Source organism: Chrysochloris asiatica, unplaced genomic scaffold (assembly GCF_000296735.1).
Source record: "Chrysochloris asiatica unplaced genomic scaffold, ChrAsi1.0 scaffold00078, whole genome shotgun sequence".
NCBI classification, from domain to species: domain Eukaryota; kingdom Metazoa; phylum Chordata; class Mammalia; order Afrosoricida; family Chrysochloridae; genus Chrysochloris; species Chrysochloris asiatica.
Window position 1 is genome coordinate 9,915,537 of NW_006408596.1, and position 22,288 is coordinate 9,937,824.

Sequence of the window (22,288 nt, forward strand, 5' to 3'; positions counted from 1 at the left end):
GTTAAATAGGAATCTCCTTGTGCTAGGGCCCTTAAGTCCGGCTCAAAGGCGGGATTTCCATCCTCGGATGTCAATCAAGAGGCGGAAGCGCAGCAGGGGTGACTGGGTTGTAGTGAGATGCTTTGGGCTGCACTTGTGTGTCTCTAAGTTGGTCCACCCCTCCTCAAAGCCAGGATCCAACGGTTAGGTTAGGCTAGGACAGCGCTTTCGCGTCCGGGGTAAGTAGGACAGCCTGGCCGGCCCCTGCAGCCTCTTCCCGCTAGGCAGCGTCTCTCCATCGACCTGGTCTCCAGACACTTCTCACCCCGCCGCTCCGTGGTCTGGGTTTCATTTAACACCTCCACCAGGTCTGTGCAGTTCTCGCACATCATTTAACTGCCACCCTCCATGATAGAAGTTGGTAAAAATCTTCTATTCCTTCATCTTTGGCATTAACATGGAACATAAACTTGAGTAAGAGTCATATTAGCTGGTCTTCTTTGCATGGATTTGGATATCATCCTATCACTGTCAACCTTGCTTTTCAGGATGGATTTTTAAATTGTTCTATTTTGATGAAGAATGCTATGCAATTCCTCTTCAATTTTTCATTCCTATCAGAGTAGACCATATGCTGTCTGATTTAAAGTGGTGAATACCATTCTGCTTCAGCCAAGATAGCAGTCTTGTGTTCAGTTTTATTTTTGAAACTGAATTTCCCAAGATCCATGCTTTCTACATTCTGTGTTCCAGTTACTAATGGGTGTTTGCAGTGGGTTGTTCTCATTTTGAGGCAGGCCACATTAGCAAATAAAGGTCCTGAGAGCTTCACGCCAGCCGTGTCATTAAGCTCAACTCTACTTTAAGAAGGTAGCTCTTCTACAGGTGTAATTTGCTTGGCTTCCAACCTGAGGGGCTCATCCTATGGCATTATATTGCATGATATTCTGTGCTAATTATGAAAAAAAAAAAAAAAAGGGGGCCTTGGTGATAGAAATTATGCTAGATATTGATTGCACAATAGAGTTTTACAAGACCAACAACCTGTTTATTGGAAATACCTTTTTTCAACAACATGAACGGTAACTATACATACAGACCTCATCTGATGCAATAGATAAGCATCAAATTGATTACACCTGTGGGAAGAGGTGACTGAGAAGCTTGATATCATCTGTCAGAACAAGGCCAGGGGTCAACTGCTGAGCAGACCATTAATTGTTTATATGCAAATTGAAGTTAAAGCTGAAAACAAGTCCGCAAGATCCAATATATACCCACTCCTCACCTATTGGCATAGGTTCCAAAGACCAGGAGGTTTTGTGAAATCAATGTTATGAGAGTTGGGCTTTGCACCATTTGTGGAGACAGGGTCCTGAAGGACTTACTGTCCATCGGGCATTCCTTTGCCCTGCACATCATAGGATGTGTCTGGCACAACTAGCTCCTTACCCTATCATATCTCCCAGTACCAGGGAACCCACAGGTTAGGGTGGGGGTCATGGTGATCAGGTGTTGCCCACAGCATCCCTCCAGCCCCTCTTGGTAGGGACCCCACTTGTCCTCTGTTTGCTCTGGGCCCAAGTCTTCCTGCCTCCCTTCACCAACATCCTACGATGTCTGGCCTTCTGCTGCCTCACTGTGACCTCAAGCTGTCCTACCTTCACCCTGTGCCCTCTGAAATGTCATGGAGAAATGGGAGAAGGTGAACGGTGGTTGGCCACCATCCCTTGCATAGCCCAGTTGTTGCCAAAGTTCTGGTGTATCATTCAAGATCGCCCGGAACATTGGAGTCACTGCCTGAGAATATTTTCAGAGTTGTCATAAGTGTAAAATGTAAGATAACAGTATCATCAGTCATCCTTGTGTGGCACTGTGGGTTAATGTGCTAGACTGCAAAGCCAGTTTGAACCACAAGGTCGGTGGTTCTAGCTCACAACCCTACATAGGGTCGCTATGGGTCAGAACCAACTCGATGGCACTTAAACAGCACAATAAGAAGTGACGAGCAGGTGTGCAGCCTGAATTTGGTGGTGGTGGTAAGTGCCATAGAGTTGCTTCTGAGTTATAGTGACCCTGGATAAGGTTTTGGAGTTGCTGCTGGTGAGTTTGAACTGCTGACCTTGCCGTTAGCAGTCCAGTGCTGATCCTTCAACACCATACCAGGACTCCAATCCTAAGTTTATCTGTCCTGAATTTAGAGACAGGGCTTCAGAAAGGTATTGAAAAACTCCATTATCTTTTATTTCCATTTTTCCAAGAATTTTTTGAAGTCCCTTTGTAGACTTAGTCAATACTAATGGCTGAAGAGCAGACAAGTTATGGGATGACATCAAAGACATCACACGTGAAGAAAGTAAAAGGTTGTTCAGAAAGCAAGCAAGCAAGAAAAAACCAAAGTGGAGCTCAGAAGAGACTCTGAAACTTGCTCTTGAATGTATAGTAAATAGAGTGAATATGAAGAATGATGAAGTATTTTAAGAAGCTAAACAGAAGATGTCAAAAGGTAGCTCTAGAAGACAGTAATTACAGTAAAGTGTGCAAAAACCCAGAGGTAGAAAACCAAACGGGAAGAATATGCTCAACATTTCTCAAGCTAAAAAAAGCTGAAGAGAAAAATTCAAACTTTGACTTGCCTTGACTTGTAAATGGAAAGATTCTATGGGCAAAATACTGAACGCTGCAGGAAGCATCCAAAGAAGACAGATGGAGTACACAGTCACTGTACCAAAAAGAATTGGTAGAAGCTGTTCAGCCATTTCAGGAGGTCACGTATCAAGAACCCATCGTACTGAAGGAAAAAGTGTAAGCTGCACCAAAGGGATTTATGAAAATATGAAAAATCGAGGCTCTAGGAATTGGTGGAATACCAACTGAGATGTTTCAGTAAGCAGAAGCCATGCTGAAAGTGCTCACTTGTCTATGCCAAGAAATAAATTTACAAGATAGCTAACTACCTGGCTAACTGACTGGAAGCGATCCATATTTGTGTCCATTCCAAAGAAAGGTGATCCAATGGAATATGGAAATTACCTAGCAGTTCTATTCTGAAACCTACTAGGTCACCGTGAGTTAGAATCAACTGGATGGCAGCTGGTTTGGTATTCGTTTGGCTGTAGAACCAGTCTACAAATACGATACTGGTGATAATAATACCAGATAACATTTACTGAAAAGCTGAGCATGTGCCAAACGCCCCAACACCCCAGAGATGTAAATTATTACTGTTTGCCGTATTTCATAGGAAGGACAGGAAAGTGAGAATGAGCAGATACCCAAGGTCATCTGGTTGTAAGTTGCAGCAGGACTTGCCTTCAGAGTCTGAGGTTGTAGCCACTGGGCTGAGAACTGAAACTTTCGGAAGAGATGCTGAGCATTTGTAGCCACCCTGTGGTTTTATTTATCTGTACTTTTATTTTTGTCTCCTCCCCATTGTCTGTCTCTCCGGAGTGATTACTACCAACATCCTGCAAGCAAAAAGGGCTTCTGGTTTCTGTTTAGGAATGTCCACTCTAGCAAGAATGATGGAAGGGAAAGAAACCTCTTCCTCTGGGTAAGTCAGAATAGGAAAAGGACCCCAGAAAAGCAGTAACAGGGTGTCACATACTTAAAGGAAAACACAGACAAAACCCAGAGTATGTTCATAGTGACCACTTTTAACAAATTCAGGAGACCTTTTTGATTCTCTCATTGGATTTTCTTTCTCTTGGACTCCTAGTGCGATAATGTAGGATCAGCACTGGTTTGCATAGCACAAGGTCGGTCGGCAGTTCAAGCCCACCAGATGCTCCTTGGAAACCCTATATAGGGTGGTTATTAGTCAGAACTGACTCGATAGCACTTAACAACAACACATCTTCTACCTATTCCCTCCCCATAATTAACCGTTTCTTGTTGGGAACTGTGCTGGCCTCAGCCCGTTTCTGGGTTCTCTACTGTTCATGCCAGGTCATGGTGGCCTCCAGACCACAGTTTTCAAGAGCAGGTGCGTCTTCTTGCAGGGCTTGGTGGGTTGGCCTGGGCGTTGACAGTTGGATGGAGGCCAATGCTGGGAGTACCTAGGACCTGCTGGTCTGCATACCTAACCACCTCACCAACAACAGTGAATGAGACACTTGAGTACCTCTGCAGCCACAGTCTAAGTTTTCTCCAGGCCTCTTTTTTCCATCCATTCTTTGTGGGAGGTGACATGATTCCAGCAGAAATTTCACATGTATATTGTCTGCAGAAGCCCACAGCGTCTATCATTATAAAATGACCACAGACATAGTTAAGTAGTTGCTGTGATTCCAGGGTCTGGGAAAACTTTTTATTTCCCCCAAGCAATTGTTTCCCCTTGACCTGTTACTGCTCACAGTTCTCTAGCTTTGGATTTATTCCTTCAGGCTAAACATTGTCTTTCTTGGATTCTTTCTTTTTCAAAGAGGAAGTCTGTAGGAGGGGTTATGCAGTAAGTTGCTTTAGTAGGAACAGGTGTCAGATATATTCCTTGCATCAAAGGAGATGTGGCATCTTAGATCCACTGGGGACCAACAGTGGGAAAGTATTTCTGGAATAAGAAGTTCAAGAGAGACTTGCAGCAAGATGGCAGACTAGGCAGATGCATTGCACGAACCCTCTGCAGCACAGGTATGAGAGACCAAATGAAACATACACATGAAAATTCTCTGAACTACAGAGGAAAGCTTAGAGAAGTGGAATGGGTGCTGCTGGGAGGAGAAGCTGAGCAGGGACCGTGAGAGAGGGCGGCTGACTGGTGAATGGCTGACCAGGTACTGCTTAAGCATCCTGTGAACAAAGGGAGGCCTGGCAGAGCACATTCACACAGGTGATGGAAAAGGTGCACTGCCTTTTGCCCCATGCTTCCCTGGTGAGCAGAGTATGGCCACCTCCTACCCTTCTCCATCCCTCATACAGATTCTGCTTCCCGGGAGTTCAGAGCTACGTGCTTAGGAGCCATGACAGTGTGAGGAGGACCCAGCCTTGCCACTTTGGTGCCTGGCTTCCAATGGACTTGGCTCCAGACTACAGAACCCATAGATCTACCAGACCAGCATTTAACCAGCCACCCTGTCTCTAGCTGCCCTGTGGTCTTTACAGACACTGAAACCAGCTGCATCAGGGGCCTCCATGAACTACTTCTAGATGGAGTGCCCTGAACATAGATAATACCGAGGCCAGTAGGAACTCCTTCTAGGGCCAGGAACTCTGCTGTCACATCCCTCCCTTCCCCAGCTTGTCTCCATGGCTGGCAGGTGTCCCCTAGAGTTTTCTCTCCAGGCCCAACGGATGCACTGTTTTTTGTTTGTTTGATTGTTTTAGTTTGTTTATGCTTTCTTCTTCTTCTTCTCTTTCCATTCCCTTGAATTTTATCCTTTCTGTCTCCACTTTTGTTTTTATCTTCTTTTCTTCTGTTTTTCATCCTCCCTCTTTTTTCCCCTTTTGATCTTCCTTTACTACTCTCTACTCGTTCTTTTCATCTTTTCTCACCCTGGTTTTTCTAAGTATCTATTTTTATTTCTTTCTTTTATGCAAAATTTGCAACAATACAAACCCTGCCTTTAGAAATCCAGAAAATTAATGCTCAGGTTTCAGAAATGGGCACTTCATTGAAAGGGCAAAGGAGTGATTTAAAAGGAGTAGAAGCCCGAATTAGTGAATGTGAAGAGAAATCTCTCAATACTAGTATGCTAGCTGAACAATCAGAAAAAAGAATGAAAAAGTCCAAAGAAAGCCTAAGAGTTAAGTGGCACACCCTGAAGAGGACCAACTATTGCTGATCAGAATTCCAGAACAGGAAGAGACAATAAAAAGCTGAGAGAAAATTTAAAAGACTTATTGGAGGAAAACTTCCCTTAGATCATGAAAGACAAGATGGTAAGCATACAAGAAGCTGAATGAACCACAAACGAGATAGATCCCAAAAGAAAATTACCAAGACATATCATAATCAAACTTTCTAAAACCAAAGACAAGGAAAGATTCCTTAGAGCAGCTCGGGAAAAATGAAAAGTTACCAGTAAAGGAGAACCAATAAGACTGAGCCTGGATTTCTTAGCAGAAACCATGTAGGCAAGAATGAAACATACAAAGCACTGAAAGAAAAAAAAAAATTGCCAACCAAGAATGATATACCCAGCATAGCTGTCCCTTAAATATGATGGTAAAATTAGGACATTTCTGATAAACGGAAATTAAAGACATTTGTAATGACCAGACTAGCTTTACAAAAAAATGCTAAAGGGTGTTTTTTGGACTGAGAACCAACAACAACAGACAACAACCTGGGGTTACCATACATGACAACACCACCCAGAACTCAATCCAGGTATTGTTAAGTGCCGTGGAGTCATGTCTGACTCATAGCGACCCAGTATAGGGTTTCCAAGGAGCAGCTGGTGAGCTTGAACATCAACTTTGCAGTTCAAACTTACCAAGTGGTCCAGTGCATTAACTCAGAGTGCTATGCCAGGGCTCCAGGTATAGAAGTTCTTAAAATGAAATAAAACTACAAGACAGAAAATAGAGAACCAGAGATACCACTTTATAATGAAGTCAACTACAGAGCAAAAAGAGGGAATAGTGTAGATTTAGAATTTAAATATTGTGAGGAAGTCAAGTAGATCTGAAGAGGAAACACACTGTTTTAAATAGGGAAAAATTAATAAATTGCAGGGTCAACTGAAAGAAGACTAATACACTGCACATCAAAATTTTAAAAGTGGAAAATTAGTAAGATTTAGTAAACATTAATACAACAGAAATTAAAATGAAGGGAAAACCCACAAACAAAATGAATTCAGCATAGAAAATTATGTGGAACAAAGAAATCAGCAGTACTACAAAAGCACACACACCAAAATGACAGCAATCAGTTCACACCAATCGAGAATTATACTGAATGTCGATGGATTAAATGCACCAGTTAAGAGACGGAGAGCAGAATGGATAAGAAAACAGGATCCTTCAATATGCTGTCTACCAGAGATACATAAAAAAGATGGAGACAGCTTAAATGCCCATCAGCAGAAGAGTGATTAGACAAATTGTGGTACATATCCACAATGGAATAGTACACAACACTCAAGAACGATAAATCTGCAAAACACCGCACAACATGTATGAACCTGGAGGACATTATGTTGAATGAAATTAAGTCAGTCACAAAAGGACAAATATTGTATTTGGCCATTGTAAGAAATTTGAAAAAGATTTTCTTAATGAAAGAATATATGATTGTTATGGGCGGTGGGAAGGGAAAATTATTCAGGGGTTAGAGAGTAGACACTTGTTAACATGGGTGACAGCCAGGCAAGAGGGAGGTTAGTCTAGGAAAGATGAGCATAGCAGGAGACCAGGGAGGAACGCAGTAGTTACAGTGAATAGAGGTAAATGTTAACTGTTAAGGAGCTCTGTAGCATAGGGGTTACGAGTAGGGCTGGTAACCTCAAGGTCAGCAGTTCGAAACAACTAGCCGTTCTGCGGGAGAAAGATGAGGCTTTCTGCTCAGATTTTTCAGCCTCAGAAACCCTATGCAGGGTCACTATGAGTTGGAACTGACTCCATGGCACACCACCACCACTGTTAACTGTTAGTACATGGAGGAGGTTGCAACCATTGTAATGAAACCAAATATAGGATTTTGTTGAGTGTCAAACTGAAGAGCTTTTCTGTAAACCTTCATTTAATTCACAATAAAAATTAATAAATAAATAAATTCAGAAATAAGAGGGTAGCCAAGATAGAACTGGCATTTATTAAATGCTCCCAACTCCCCAGGACCCATTCTGGGGGCTGTAGGGCAACAACTCAATCTTTATCAAAGAATCCGTTTATTGTGTTTCCAGTGAGGTTTATGTAGCAGTTTAAGTCCTCCTTAAACAGTTTCCACAGAACATGCTCAGTGGCATTAGTTCTCACTGTGGGTGCACATTCTCATCGTTTGCCTTCTGATTGTTCTGTTTCCATTGGTCTAGTTTCCCTGCCTTCTTGCCTTCTCATCTTTGGTGTAAAGTCCCTGTCATATGGTTGTGGTTTTAAAGGCACACAGTATTTTATGGTAATTCTCGTTAGTTATTTAGATGCAGCGTGACCTCAGAGTAATAGTCTTTGGGTGTCCTCCAGTCTTTGTGCTGTTGTTGTTTTTTAGTTTATTTAATCTTAACTCCACGAAGTGGGTACTGTTATTCCAGGCCACCCATCATCCATCTTACTGCTAAGGAAATGGAGGCCCAGAGAGGTTAAGTAACTTGTCCAAGGTCTCAGAGCTAATCATTGGAATTCTAAGTTGTGAATAGAAGCAGTGTTTCTTGTCTTTCAGGTAGGTATTGAGTTGTGGTTTCCCTGAACCATGCCCAGGTCCAAGCAATTCTCTAGGAGGATCCACAGCTTCACAAACAGATTTCTTCACCGCTAGGATTTGTGAAAGGACGTTTGGGGAAAGGTGCACAGGGTGAAGTCTAGGGGAACCCAGGTACAGGCTCCAGTTGGACTCTTTGTGGATTCATACTCGAGCTATGAGATGTGATAACACCTATGCCATGTTGTCTATGTGGAAGCTCTGTGCAGAAGAGAGAACCCAGGTTTTTATTTGGGGTTGGTCACATAGGCACTTTCTACTGAGCAAGCACCCAAATTTCACATCCCCAAAGGAAAGCAGGTGTTCTGCATGAACCACAGTGTTTGTGTAAATCGTTGAGGCACAGTGAGCCACTCTTAAGTGGTTCTGGAACTGGTGGGCACTCTCCCAAAGGAGCTTTGGTAACAGTGGGTTAAATGTTAGTTATTCAAATCTACCAGCCACTCCAAGGGAGAAAGATGAGGCTTTTTGCTCCCCTAAAGATTTACAGCTTCGGAAACCTTAGATAGGGGCACTATGACTCGGAACCAACTCCATGGCACATAACCACCACCACTCACAAATTCCAAGTTCCCATGTACCAGCCGAACGCCACCTTGTAAGCAGACCTTTCTAGGAGAGCTGTCTTGGGCCTGCAATATTAACTCTTTTCTGTACAGATGCCTTTTCTACTGTACTGTGTTTCTTAAAGGGCAATGTGTATGTTCCCTTTCCTCTAGGGATTTATTCCCCGGTTAAGCTCACATTATTGCTAAGGAGTGGATGGGAGAGTATGTCAGAGCACTCAGATATTTTGGTCATCCACTTCTGGATCCTTGATGCATCCGAGCTGGTAAGGAAGGATCTCAAATGAACTTGTCTGTAACCAATTCCTTCCCGCTCCTCTCTTTCCCAGGTGGTCCCTATCAGATTGAAGTCAACATCTCCGCCACCGGCAAGCTCCCCAATGGCACGCACTATGCTGCCAGGGGCACCCAAGTGAACTTCAGCTGCAACAGCACCTCCTGGCCTCCACCCATGGTTGAGTGGTGGTTCCGGGCCCCGGATTCCAGGATGGAGCCCTTTGGAAACAACCTGACAGCTAGTTCCTTCGCGCTGCTACAGGTGTCACAAAACCTCCAAGGGAACTACACCTGTTTGGCCATGAACATGCTCAGTAGCAGACATCACGAGGAGACCACAGAACTCCTGGTCTACCGTGCGTAAAAAGCAACCCTCTCCCTTCCCTTTAATCTTGTGTGAACTGTGTGTTTGCATGGTCCGTACCTGATGCATGTCCACAGTGCATGGACAGCACACACACACGCAGAGTAGATGCTACATTTCAGAGAGGCCACATAGCAGAGAGTGACTTCTTCTCGAAGCTGGCTGCTAATTGGGGTTAACGGAGCTTCTGTAGGAAACTCCTGCTGAGCCTTGTACGTTCTTGCTCACCTACATGGGCAGAACCCGCTGCAGCCTTTTAGGCCCTTGTGTACCTCCTTTTAGGAACCAGCTGTTCAAGTACACAAGTATCGTGGACAGAAACCACTGTAGAAATGAAGTGTGTGCTTACAGTTAATCTGTGCCAAGGAGAGGGGACATCAGAACAACACATTAGTGGGCAGGAAAATAACACAGTCTTCGTTTCCTATGTATTTAGAGCCTTGAAAAGCCTCTGTGCTTTCTGTCATAAATGTCCTTTATTGTACACAAAGCCATATGTGCCTATTGTGGAAAACATCAGCTGCAATTTAACCATCACTTCAGTCCTTGGGTGGTACAGATTACTAACAGGCTTGGCTGTTAACTGAATGGTTGGCATTTCAAGTTCACCCGAGGTTCTTCTGAAGAAAGGCCTGGTGATTTACTTCTAAAACATCAGTCACTGAACACCCTGTGGGGGAATCATGAGTCACAGTCGACTCTAGGGCAACTGTATTTTGAACCATCATCTTAGTATATTTCCATTCATTTATCCTGTAGCTGCCACATGCCCATCTATCCATATAAGAGTCAAATTTATTGTCATGTATGTGTGTTACATAAAACATATTAAAACATGATGTATATTCATGTCTACCAAAATCCCATTACCTACCTATCAGTTTGTCATGCTCTGGTGGCTCACGTGTTGCTGTGATACTGGAAACCATGTTATTGGTATTTTAATGAAACCCATGGTAGACAGGTTTCATATGAGCTTCCAGATTAAGACAGACTAGAAAGAAGGAGAAGAAAACTACTTCTTAGCGTTTAGCCACTTGAAAACCTTATGAAAAGCAGGAGAACATTGTCAGATACAGTGCTGGAAGATAAGCCCCTCTGGTTGGAAGGCACTCAAAATTCAACTGGAGAAAAGCTGCCTACTCAAAGTAGAGCTGGATCCTAATGATATGACTGGAGTAAAAGTTTCGGGGCCTTTATTTGCTGAGAGGGCACAACTCAAAATGTGGAGTTGTTATTAAGTGCCGTCAAGTTGATTCCGACCCATAGCGACCCTAATTAGGGCTTCTGAGGAGCAGCTGGTAAGCTTGAACCGCCGGTTCAAACGGCCGGTTGAACCGGCAATTCAAACAGCTTTGCAGCCTGAAGCATTAACTCTTAGCTCCACACCAGGACTCCAAAATGTGGATAAGCAGCTGTTAATATCCATTAATAATTGGAACATGTAATGTACAAAGTATGAATCTAGGAAAATTGAAGTTATCAGAAATGAAATGGAACACATCAAGATCGGTATCCTAGGCATTAGTGAGCTGAAATGAACTGGTATTGGCCATCTTGAATCTGACAGTCATGTGGTCTATTATGCTTGGAAAGACAAACTAAAGAGGAATGGCATCATATTCATTGTGAAAAAGGACACTTCAAGATGGATCTTGAAGAACTGTGCTGTCTGTGATAGGTCAGTATCCGTAGGCTTACAGGGAAGACTAGTTCATACCAGTGTTATTCAAATATACAAGTCAACCACTAAAGCCAGTGATGGTGAAATTGAAATTGAAGAATTTCACCAACTTCTTCAGTCTGAAACTGATCAAGCATGCAGTCAAGATGTCTTGATAATTACCGGTGAATGGAATGTGAAGGTTGGAAACAAAGAGGAAGGATTAAGAGTTGAAAAATATGGCCTTAGTGATAGAAACAATGATGGAGATGACATGAGAGAATTTTGAAAGACCAATGATTTATTCATTGCACATATGTTTTATAAACAACATGAAAGACCATATACCTTGGCCTCACCAAAACAAATACACAAGAATCACATCAACTACATCCGTGGAAAGATATGGTGAAAAAACTCCATATCATCAGTCTAAACAAGGTCATGGGCAGACTGTGGAATGGACCATCAATTGCTCATATGCAAGTTCAGGCTGAAGATGAGAAAATTAAAACAAGTGAACAAGAGCCAACATAAACCCTGGAATATATCCCACCTGAATTTAGAGACTATCTTAAGAATAGATTTGATGCATTAGACATTAATGACCAGGATCAGAAGTGCTTTGGGATGACATGAAAAACATCATATATAAAGAAAGCAATAGGTCAAACTGAAAGCAAATTTAAAATATAGGAAAGAAAGAAAAGAGAAAAATGCACGTCAGAAGAGACTCTAAAACTTGCTCTTGAGCATAGAGATGCAAAAACGAATGGAAGAAATGAAGTAAAAGAGTTGAACAGAACATTTCAAAGGGTAGCTTAAGAAGGCAAAGTCAAGTATTCTAAGAATACACTCAGTATTTCTCAAGGCTAAAGAACTGAAGAAAAAATTCAAGCCTTGACTTGAAATATTGAAGGATAAGACTATTCACCACAAAGTTGATGGTTCAAAGTTGCCAGCTGCTCCTTAGAAACCACATACAGGGTAGGCATGAGTCAAAACTGACTTGAAGATACTTACCAACAATTAACAACAGTATGGAAAAAATATTGAATGCTGAAGAAAGCATCAAAAGAAGATGGAAGGAATACACGGAATCGCTGTACCAAAAGGAGATGCTTTAAGAGGCAGCATATGGTCCAGAGCAAATGGTACTGAAGGAAGAAGCCCAAGCTGCAATGACAACATTGCTGAAAAGCAAGGCTCTAGGAATTGATGGAATACAAATTAAAGTCTTTCGGCAAATTGATGCTGCACTGAAAGAGATACTCGCTCTTCTGTGCCAAGAAATGTTTTTAAACCAGCTGCCTAGCTAACTGATTAGAAGACAGCCACCCATATTTGTGTCTTTTCTACAGAGAGGTGATCCAGTTGAATGCAGAAATCATTAAACAATATCATTAGTATCACACACAAGTAAAATTTTGCTGAAAATAATTTACAAACGGTTGCAACAGTACATCAACAGGGAATTGCTAGTAATTTAAGCTGAATGAAGAAGAGGACATAGATGTTAAGTGCCATCCAGTCTGTACGGACTCACAGCGACCGTATGCACAGCAGAATAAAACACTGCCTGATCTTGGGCCAACCTCACAATTGCTGTCATGCTTGAGCCCATTGATGCTGCCACTTTGCCAATCCATCTTGCTGGGGGAGGACATAGAACTAGGCCTATCATTGATGACATCAGACAGATCTTGGCTGAAAGCCAAGAATACCAGAAAGAAGGTTACTTATATTTAGTGACTATACAAAGACTTTTAACTTTGTAGTTCATGGCAAACTATGGATGACATTGTAAAGAATGGGTATTCCAGAACTTTTAAGTGTTCTGGAATGTGCGTTCTTCACAACATCATCCATAGTTTGTTCTGGAATTTCCATTCCTCCCAATGCCATCAAGGTCCTGTACATTGACCAAGAGGCAGCTTTTATAACAAGGGGAGGCTGAATGGTTGCCAGTCAGGAAAGGTGTACACCATGGTTGGATCCTTTCACCATATTTATTCAATCTGTATGCTGAGCATATAATCTGAGAAATTGGATTATATGAAGAAGAACATGGCATCAAGATTGGAAGAAGTCTCATTAACAATCTGTGATGTGCAGATGATACAACCTTGGTTGTTATAAGTGAAGAGGGCTTAAAATACTTGCTGATGAAGATTAAATAAAAAAAACAAAAACAAAACTACAATATTCAGTATTGGTTGCACCTCAATGCAAAGAAAACAAAAATACTCACAACATAATTTATCATAAATAACATCATGATAAATGGATAAAAGATTGATGTTGTGGAAGACTTTATTTTACTTAGATTTACTATCAACACTCATGGAAGCAGCAGTCAAGAAACCAAAGGACAGATTGCATTAGGCAAATCTGCACAAGACTTCTATAAAGAGTTAAAGAGAAAAGATTGCTATTTGAGAATTAAAGTCACCTCGTATGCATGTGAAAGTTGGACATTGAATAAGGCCATCCGGACGAACCAACAAATCTGTGTGTTGTAAGAAGTAAAAGCCAGAATGCTCATTCGAAGCTTGTATGGCCAGACTTCATCTCTCATACATCAGACATGTTATCAGGAGGGACCAGTATTTGGAAAAGGACATCAAACTTGGTAAAATGGGGGCTCAGTAAGGTCGTCCTTGGTAAAATAGGAAGACCCCCCACCCCCAAAGAAACGAATTGACACTGTGACAGCAACATTGGGCTCAACTGTAACAACTGTGATGGTGCAGGACTGGGCAGTGTTGTGTTCTGTTGTGCATAGGGTCGCAATGAGTCAGAACTGACTCAAAAGCGCCTACGAACAACACATACCAAAACCAACCCCACTGTCACTGAGTCACTTCTGACTCATAGTGATGCCTTGTAGGGCCCCCAAAACTGTAGATCTTTGTGGGAGCAGACAGCCTCATCTTTCTCCTGCAGTGTGGCTAGTGGGTTTGAACTGCTAACCTTTCAGTTAGCAGTTGAATGCCTAACCCACAGGACCAGGACTCCTGGTGGCACAACCGTTAAGCTTCGCTGCTAATCGCAAGATTGATGGTTTGGACTTCTCAGTCACTTTGCAGGAGACGGACCTGGCAATCTGTCCCATAAAGAGGACAGCCAAGACCACCCTATGGGGCAGTTCTTCTTGGTCACGTGGGGTCACTGTGAGTTGAAAATTGACTCATCGGTACCTACCACCAACAGTAGTTACATACACATGCACACACTCCTGGTAGCTTCAAAAAGTTTGTGGAAACTTTCATTATGTTTTAATTCCATTTTTCCACAAACTTTTGAACTCCCCTCATTTGCAGTTAACAACAACAACATACATACATAGTTATGCATATAGATTTACATAGCTATTAATAAGTATGAGATATGGAAAGTATGTACTTTCCAGTCTTGTATGTAACCTGTGGTCTTACGCTGTGCTCTCTATAAAAGCAAAATCAGTGAAGTTTCATATTTATGGATAGAGATTTGTCTCAAGCAAGGGATTACTCGGTCCTAGAGGCAGGCAAGTCCCCAGCCTATGGGTCCCATGTCAGGCTGTCGGCTTCTCCTGACTCATGTGTCTGCAGGAGGCGATGAACCCAAGATCTCCAAGTTAGACCACCGACTGCCAACTCACAGGCTGCAAAGACTGAGGAATCCAAGGATGGGTGGGCATGCAGCAGGCTGCTGGCTGAAGGCCCTAGAGCCAGAGGTCAGATGAAGAGAGCCAGATACCGGATCCACAGCACAAATCTAGAGAGCTTTGTCCAAATGTCCATATATATTCATTGCAAAGCCCGAAGGAAACTCCCTTTCAACTGATTGACTGCCCAGAGTAGATCTTGTCATGAGGATGACTGCGTCTTAACCGGCATACCAGAGAACCCTAACTCAGCCAAGATGACACTCAACCTTAATCATAATGTCTATTGAATTTTTATTTGTATTGTTTTAGTAATATATATGTGCATGGGAGCATGGTGGCTCCATACAATAAGCACTGGACTGCAAACCACAAGGTCCGCGCTTTGAGCCTGCTAGTCACGCTTTAGGAGAAAGATGAGGCTTGCTGCTCCCGCACAGACTGAATGCCTCAGAAACCCCGGGCAGGAGTCAGAACCAACTCAACAGCACTTAACATCTGTGACAACATTGTGTTGTTAAGTACTGTCGAGTTGGTTCCACTCACAGCGACGCTGTATGGGGCTTCCAAGGAGTGGCTGGTGAGCTTGAACCACTGATTTTGCAGTTCAAACTGACTTTTCAGTCCAGCGTGTTAACCCACAGTGCCACACCAGGACTCCAATAACAACAAACTCATGGTTTAAAAAATATTCCAGTGTTCAAAGGAGTGATACTGATGGATGGTTGTTGTTGTTGATCAAGTCGGTACGGACTCATGGCAACCCTGTGCATAACAGACTGAAACACTACTCAGTTCTGGGCCAACCTCACAATTGTTGCCACACTTGAGCCCATTGATGCTGCCATATTGCCAGTCCATCTTGCTGGGGGTCTGTCTTCCTTTTTCTCTGACCCTCCAGCTTACCAAATAAGATATCCTTCTCCAGTGACTGGTCCCTCCTGACAATACGTCCAAAGTATGAGAGATGAAGTGTGGCCATACTGGTCTCCAAGGAGCACTCTGGCTGTATTTCTTCCAACACAGATCTGTTTGTTCCTTTGGCAGCTCGAGTCCTGGTGTGGCGCTGTGGTTAATGCCCTGAACTGCAAGGTCGGTTTGATCCACAAGGTTGGTGGTTCTAGCTTACCAGCTGCTTCTTGGAAACCCTGTACAGGGTCGTTATGAGTCAGAACTGACTTGATGGCATACAAAAAGAACAATAGTAGTGATGGTGGTTGTGAGAAATTATCCTCTTCACCTGGTCTCCCACATGCCTCCTGCTAGGGCATCTGTTCACAGAAGAACTTTTTGTGAGAATACAAGTGGTCCATTTTGCTTTGTCTAATAACAGCACTTATGTGGCACTGTAGGATAAACACTGAATCACAAGGTTGGTTTGAACCTCAGGGTTGGTAGTTCAAACTCACCAGATACCTCAGAAACGCTATACAGAGTTGCTTTGAGTTAGAAGTGACTCGACTGCACTTCTTAATAACAACAGCACTAGATACATGCTACTGAGCACTTGAAATAAGGATCGTCAGATGGAGGAATGGAATTTATCATTTTATTCTAGTTAATTTAAATAGCCCACTACTAATGATCTTTGGAGGCCTGGGGTGGCGCTGTGGGTTAATGCACCAGACTGCAAAGCCATTTGAACTGCAAGGTGGGCAGTTCAAGTTCACCAGCCGCTCCTCAGAAACCTTATACAGGGTCCCTATGGGTTGGAACCGGCTCTCTGGCACTTAACAACAACAACAAATGATCTTTATTTGTCTGGAACAAGAGAAACCAAGAACCTCAAGAATTAGGGAAGAAATTGGACTATAGAACTAATTGTCTTCATTAACTAATTGTCTTGAGACAAGAGAAACTATATGGTGCCTGTCCATCACTAGTCAGCATTCTGATTAGGAACACAATAGATAAATCTTGATAAAAGGGAGAAAAATGTAGAAATTCAAATTCTTAAAGTATCCAGACTTGCTGAAACTACTGAAGCCAGAAGATTCCCTGAGACTATGAACCTGTCTTCCCTCCCAAGTAGAATTGGAACTATCCCCTGAAGTCACCTTTAACTCAAGTTTCAGCTTAGCTCAAAGAGTACTGACTGTCACCCTTTAGTATCGTAGGTGTGTTTTACAACAACGAAAAACGACGTAAGACCAAAGGGGCAACACCTCTTTTAAAGCGTAAATGACAAGGTTGGGAAGAGAGGGTGCATGGAGGTAAAGTATCTGGAAGTGAAATAACTAGAACAAGTAATGAGATGTTGGCACAACGTGAAGAACGTAACCAATGCCACTGGTCATTATGTGTAGAAATTCTCAAATGGAAGTGGGTTGTGCTCTGTATATTTTCAGCATCAATAAAACAATTAATAAATAATTAAATAGCCACATGTGGCTGGTGATAGCGCAAAGATGAAGTACCCTCAGAGATACAAGGGCATCTAGTGAAGGACACCTGGTGATTGTCAGAACTAATTAAAACAAAGCTTTTGGCTAAAGTTGAGTATGTTTTGGGCTCTGGTTCCATTTATATTGTAATTCGTTGAGGGCAAAGAGAGTACAGAATGTTTTTAGTTTTCGAGAGAGGTGCAGTCTGAGTACTTCTTAAAGAAGAAAATGCACCAGTGCAGAAGATGATTAAAGATGTAGGGAAAGGGTGAGGTTAGGTGCCTGGTTTGGAAAAAGCAAGAGAGAATAAATGTACTAGTTTGGAGGTTGGGGCTGGGGTTGTGATCAGCCTCAGAAAGATGGAGCAAAGCTTGTTCTTAGTGGAAAAGAAAAAATAAAACTATCCAACACTCATAGATGCTAATCTGTGTGTGAAGTTCGAGATAACCCTAACTAGGCTTGATGCTCCTCTGGTGCTGTGTTTCTGAAATACTTAGGGCCAATCCAATGGTGAATCTTAGCACCAGACACTAAACCAGCCTTTTCCCTGGTGTTTTGCAGACCCCCCTCCATCAGCCCCTCAATGCTGGGCAGAGATGTCACCAGGATTGGTCAATCTGCAGCTCACCTGTCGATGGGATGGGGGATACCCAAACCCAACGTTCCAGTGGTCAGAAGAGCCAGGCGGTGTGGTCGTGGGGAAGTCCAGTCTGGGAGTGGAAAGGCTGGACCGATCCCAGCTGTCGGATGGCAAGAAGTTCAAGTGTGTTGGGAACCACATCATGGGCCCAGAGTCCGGAGCCAGCTGCATGCTACAAATCAGTGAGTTGGACTTGCCTTGTCTTGCAGTTGGGGTTCACCAGCCTTTCTCCTGGGGGAATCATTTGAAAGAAGGTCTAGAAAGACTTCCCACGGTGTCTCAGTGAATGGAATGCCCTCCTTTCTTGGTTCTAGTTCAAACTGTCTTTCATTTGACAAATATCAGTTGAGCAACTGTTATATCCCAGGCACAGTCTAGGGGCTGGAGATGGAGCAGTGCATTAGACAGGTGAAGCTCATGTATTAGTTGTCTATTATTATATAATAAGTTGTATTTCAACTTAGTGGCTTAAAATAGCAATCATCATTTAATAGCTCAGGATTTCTGTGGGTCAGGAATTCAGACAGGCAGCGCATAATGTTTTGTAACATCTGGGGCCTCAGCTGGGAAACTGGGAGGTTAGGGGACTGAAATCACCACAAGGGTCTATGTCCAGGATGCTTCCTTACACTCCTGGCAAGTGGGTTGCTGTTCACCTAGAGCTCTCCACAGGGCTGCTTGAGCGGCCTCACAACATGGCTCCTGGCTTCCCTCAGAGTCACTGATCCATAAGGGAGTGAGCTGGGCAGAAGAGATCTTCTTTTTTTTTGACCTAACTTTTGGAGTCCCATGACATCACCTATGCCAGATTCTGTTATAAATGAGTCAGAGAGCAGCCCATACTCAAGTGGAATTGAAAAGATTATCCCAGTCTTTGAAAGGAAGAGGACCATGGAATTTCTGTACCTGTTTTTAAAACCACCATTCTGCTTTCACAGAGCTTAAATTCTGGGTGGGGTGGAGGTAAGAAGAAGACAGAAAGTGAGAGAACAGGTTCAGATTGTGAAAAGAATTTTGAGGAAACTAAAATTGTGAGTGTAAAATAAAGTCCCTTAAAGAAGAGAGCCCTTTCCCCAGTGTGGCAGGCAAGGTCTCTTGGAAGCATTTATATTTCATATCAAGACCTGAAGCATGAGAAAGAGCTGGCCAGGTGAGGGGCTGAGAGGGAAGTATTCCTGGCAGAGGGACCGCAAATGCAAAGGCCTTCAGATGGAAACCATCTCGGTGTGTTTGAGGAACAAGTGAGACTGGACAAGGAGGCAGGGACCAGAGTGTGTCAACCTCTATGGGCCATGGCAAGACTATTCCTCAGTGTGTTGGGATAATCCCCGGGATGTAGCTGTGGAAACCTGCCATGTGAGAAGTGAATCCTGTTAGGCCAGATGCTTGCTTTCTGAGATTGGTATCAGTTGGATGATTGACCTTCCTTCTGACTCATCCAGTAAACATCAGGGCTTCTACCAGGCCTTGGGCCTCATGGGGAACCAAGACTTGCTTTCTCTGGTAGGACAGGGGTCAGCAAATTGGCCTGTAGACTAAAGCTGCCCTGCCACCTGGTTTTTGGTGTTTGCAGTTTTTTAAAATATGAAGATGTAATTCACATCATGTAAAATTCACCATTTTAAAGTATATAGTCCAGTGGTTCTAAGTACATTCATAGTGTTGTACAGGCATCACTACTAATTCCAGAACATTCCCCCCACCCCCAAAAGAAACCCTGTAGCTATTATCAGTCTCTCCATTATCTCCTCCCATCAGTTCTCCGAAGCGCTGTTTGTCTCTGTGAGTTCGCCTCTTCTGGCTGTGCCATATAAATAGAATCTTGTAATATGTGGCTTGCCACCTTTTTTGGTATGATAATTCTTTAACAGCTTTATTAAAGTAAACAGTTTTCATATCATAAACTTTGCCCAGGATTGTAATTGTTAAGTGTGCACTTCAGTGATTGCTAGCAGATGTATTGAACTACTTAGCTATCACCACAATCCCGTTTTTGAACAGCTCCATCATTCCAGAAAGTTCCTTTGTGTCCTCGTCTTGGCGTTCTTCATTCCCCCCTCAGCTTCAGGAAGCCGTGAATCTGACTTCTGTCTCTTAATTTGCCTTTTCTGGACAGTGCATATGAATGGAATCATGTACTCTGTGGTCTTGTGTGTCTAGCTAGAGCATAATGTTGAGGTTCATCCACTTTGTAGATTTCATCAGTAGTTCTTGTATATTTAATTGTGTAGATAATCATTTTGCTTACCCATGTACTGGCTGAGGAACATTTAGATGTCCAGTTTTTGGTTCTTCTGAATAATGCTGTTTTGAAGCTCTGTGTACAAGTTTTTGTGTGGACATATGTTTTCATATCCCTTAGGTAGGTAACCTAGGAGGATAATTGTTGGGTGTATTGGTTTCCTATTGCTGTTATGACAAAATATCAAAAACTTAGTGGCTCAAAGCAACGCAAATGCACTGTGTTATATAGTTCTAGGGTCTGATGTCCAAAATTGGTCAGCATGGCTATGTTTCTTCTAGAGGCTCTAGGAGTGAATTCATGTCCTTGTCTTTTCCAGCTTCCAGAAAGCCATCTGAATCCCTCAGCTTGTGACCTCTTCCATATTCAATGTCTGCAGTTAGTTGATTGTTCCTTTGATAGGGAAGTTACTGGGAAAGTCTCAGGGAAATCATCATTTAAGATAACTGCACTGCTGACTTGGAAAATGGGAGAGATTCAAAGCAGCGTTATTTAGAAGAGCCAAAAGCTAGGTGTCTAAATGCTCTTTAGCTGGTAGATGGGTAAGCAAAATGATTGTCTATGATATTTAACGTACAAGAACTACTGATGAAATCTATAAAATGAGTGAAACTCAACATTATGCAAACCAGGATGGTGGGTCTCCCTAAACCCTAGCCCCACCTAAACCTAGTTGTTGATCTTTGAGTATGTTACTTCTCCGTGTTTAGTGTCTTCCTCAGAAAAGTGGGTATATGAACAGGGTTGTGAGAATGAATTGTTACATACACTGTTCATATATGTAACAATGAAGGATAAATATTAACTTGCATCATTCCGTAAGGCCATGTGTAGTACTGAAATTCCTGGAGTTCTTTAGTCAGGAAGGAAACCATATTCTTGAAGATCTTGCGCCACAGTTTGAATCACCTTAAAAAACTGTCCTTGTCCTCCTTCTGATCTCCAGGGAGTCCCTCCCTTGCCGCTAATCCCATGAAGACTTGCTTTGTGGGAGGCAACGTGACGTTCACTTGCGAAGTGTCTGGTGCCTACCCTCCTGCCAGGATCCTGTGGCTGAGGAACCTCTCCCATCCCGGGATGCCCATCCAGCCCAGTGCACGCTATCTCATCAGCCAGCATGACCAGAGCTCCACCCTCACTATCCGCAATTGCTCCCAGCGTTTGGATGAGGGCTACTATGTTTGCCGGGCTGAGAATGCCGTGGGTGTGAAGGAGGTGGACATCTGGCTCCTGGTGAAAGGTGGGATGTGAGAGAGTAGTCCAAGTGGAGGCGGGCTGTGGGTTGAGGGAAATACCTGGGGCTTTCCTGCTTGTAATCAGTGCCCCCGGGCAGAGGGTGTGTCTGCCTGGCTCTCGCTTCACCAGGTGGATGGGAAAAGTGATTGCTCAATCCTGAATCTACATGTTGTGTAGTTGGTGATGTTGTTGAGTGCCACACAGTTGCTTCCGATGGGTCGCGACCCCATGTAGGATTTTGGAGACTGTAAATCTTTGTGGGAGCAGAAAGGCTTATCTTTCTCTTGCAGAGTGGCTGGTGGGCTGGAACCACCATGGTTTGCAGTCTGGAACTTTATGGTTCCCAGTCCATAAGTGCCTATCCTACAGAGCCACCTAGCTCCCCTTCTAAATCTCTAACATTTGCTTAAAACCAAAAAACCAAAGAACTAAACCCCAACCAAATCCATTGCTGATGAGTTAATTTCAACTCAAAGCATCCCTATAGGACAGGGTGGGATGCTCCAGAGGGTTCTTAGGGCTTCCGTCCTCGCAGTAGCAGACAGCCATGTCTTTCTTCAGCGGAGTGACTCAGGGGTTTGGATTGCTGACCTTTTGTTTGGCATCCAAGTGTATAACCACCACACCACCAGCGCTCCTTAACATTTGCTTTGTTGTTGTTAGGTGCCATCAAATCGGTACTGACTCAATAGCGTTCCTGTGCACAGTGGAGCAAAACCCTGCCTGATCCTGGCAAGAAAATGATTGGTATCTATTATATATCTGGTTTGGCCTATCAGATAAGCACTGGACCACAGGATTCAAACTCACCAGCTACTCCTTGAAAACCCTCTGCAGGGTAGCTGTGATTCAGAACCGATTCAATGGTGCTTAACAATAACAACATTTTATACCAACGGATATGTAAATTACAAAGCATGATGGCAATAC

The 22,288-nt window shown here is 43.1% G+C and overlaps 1 protein-coding gene across 1 annotated transcript in view; it reads left to right on the forward strand.

The window, feature by feature from the left end:
• Positions 1 to 22,288, forward strand: part of VSIG10 (V-set and immunoglobulin domain containing 10) — a 59,001-nt gene that overhangs the window by 30,287 nt on the left and 6,426 nt on the right. Inside the window, exons 3-5 of the mRNA XM_006865506.1 lie at positions 9,234 to 9,536; positions 17,802 to 18,062; positions 21,069 to 21,362. Of these exons, the coding sequence (XP_006865568.1) occupies positions 9,234 to 9,536; positions 17,802 to 18,062; positions 21,069 to 21,362 (858 nt within the window). The remainder of the gene's footprint in view (positions 1 to 9,233; positions 9,537 to 17,801; positions 18,063 to 21,068; positions 21,363 to 22,288) is intronic.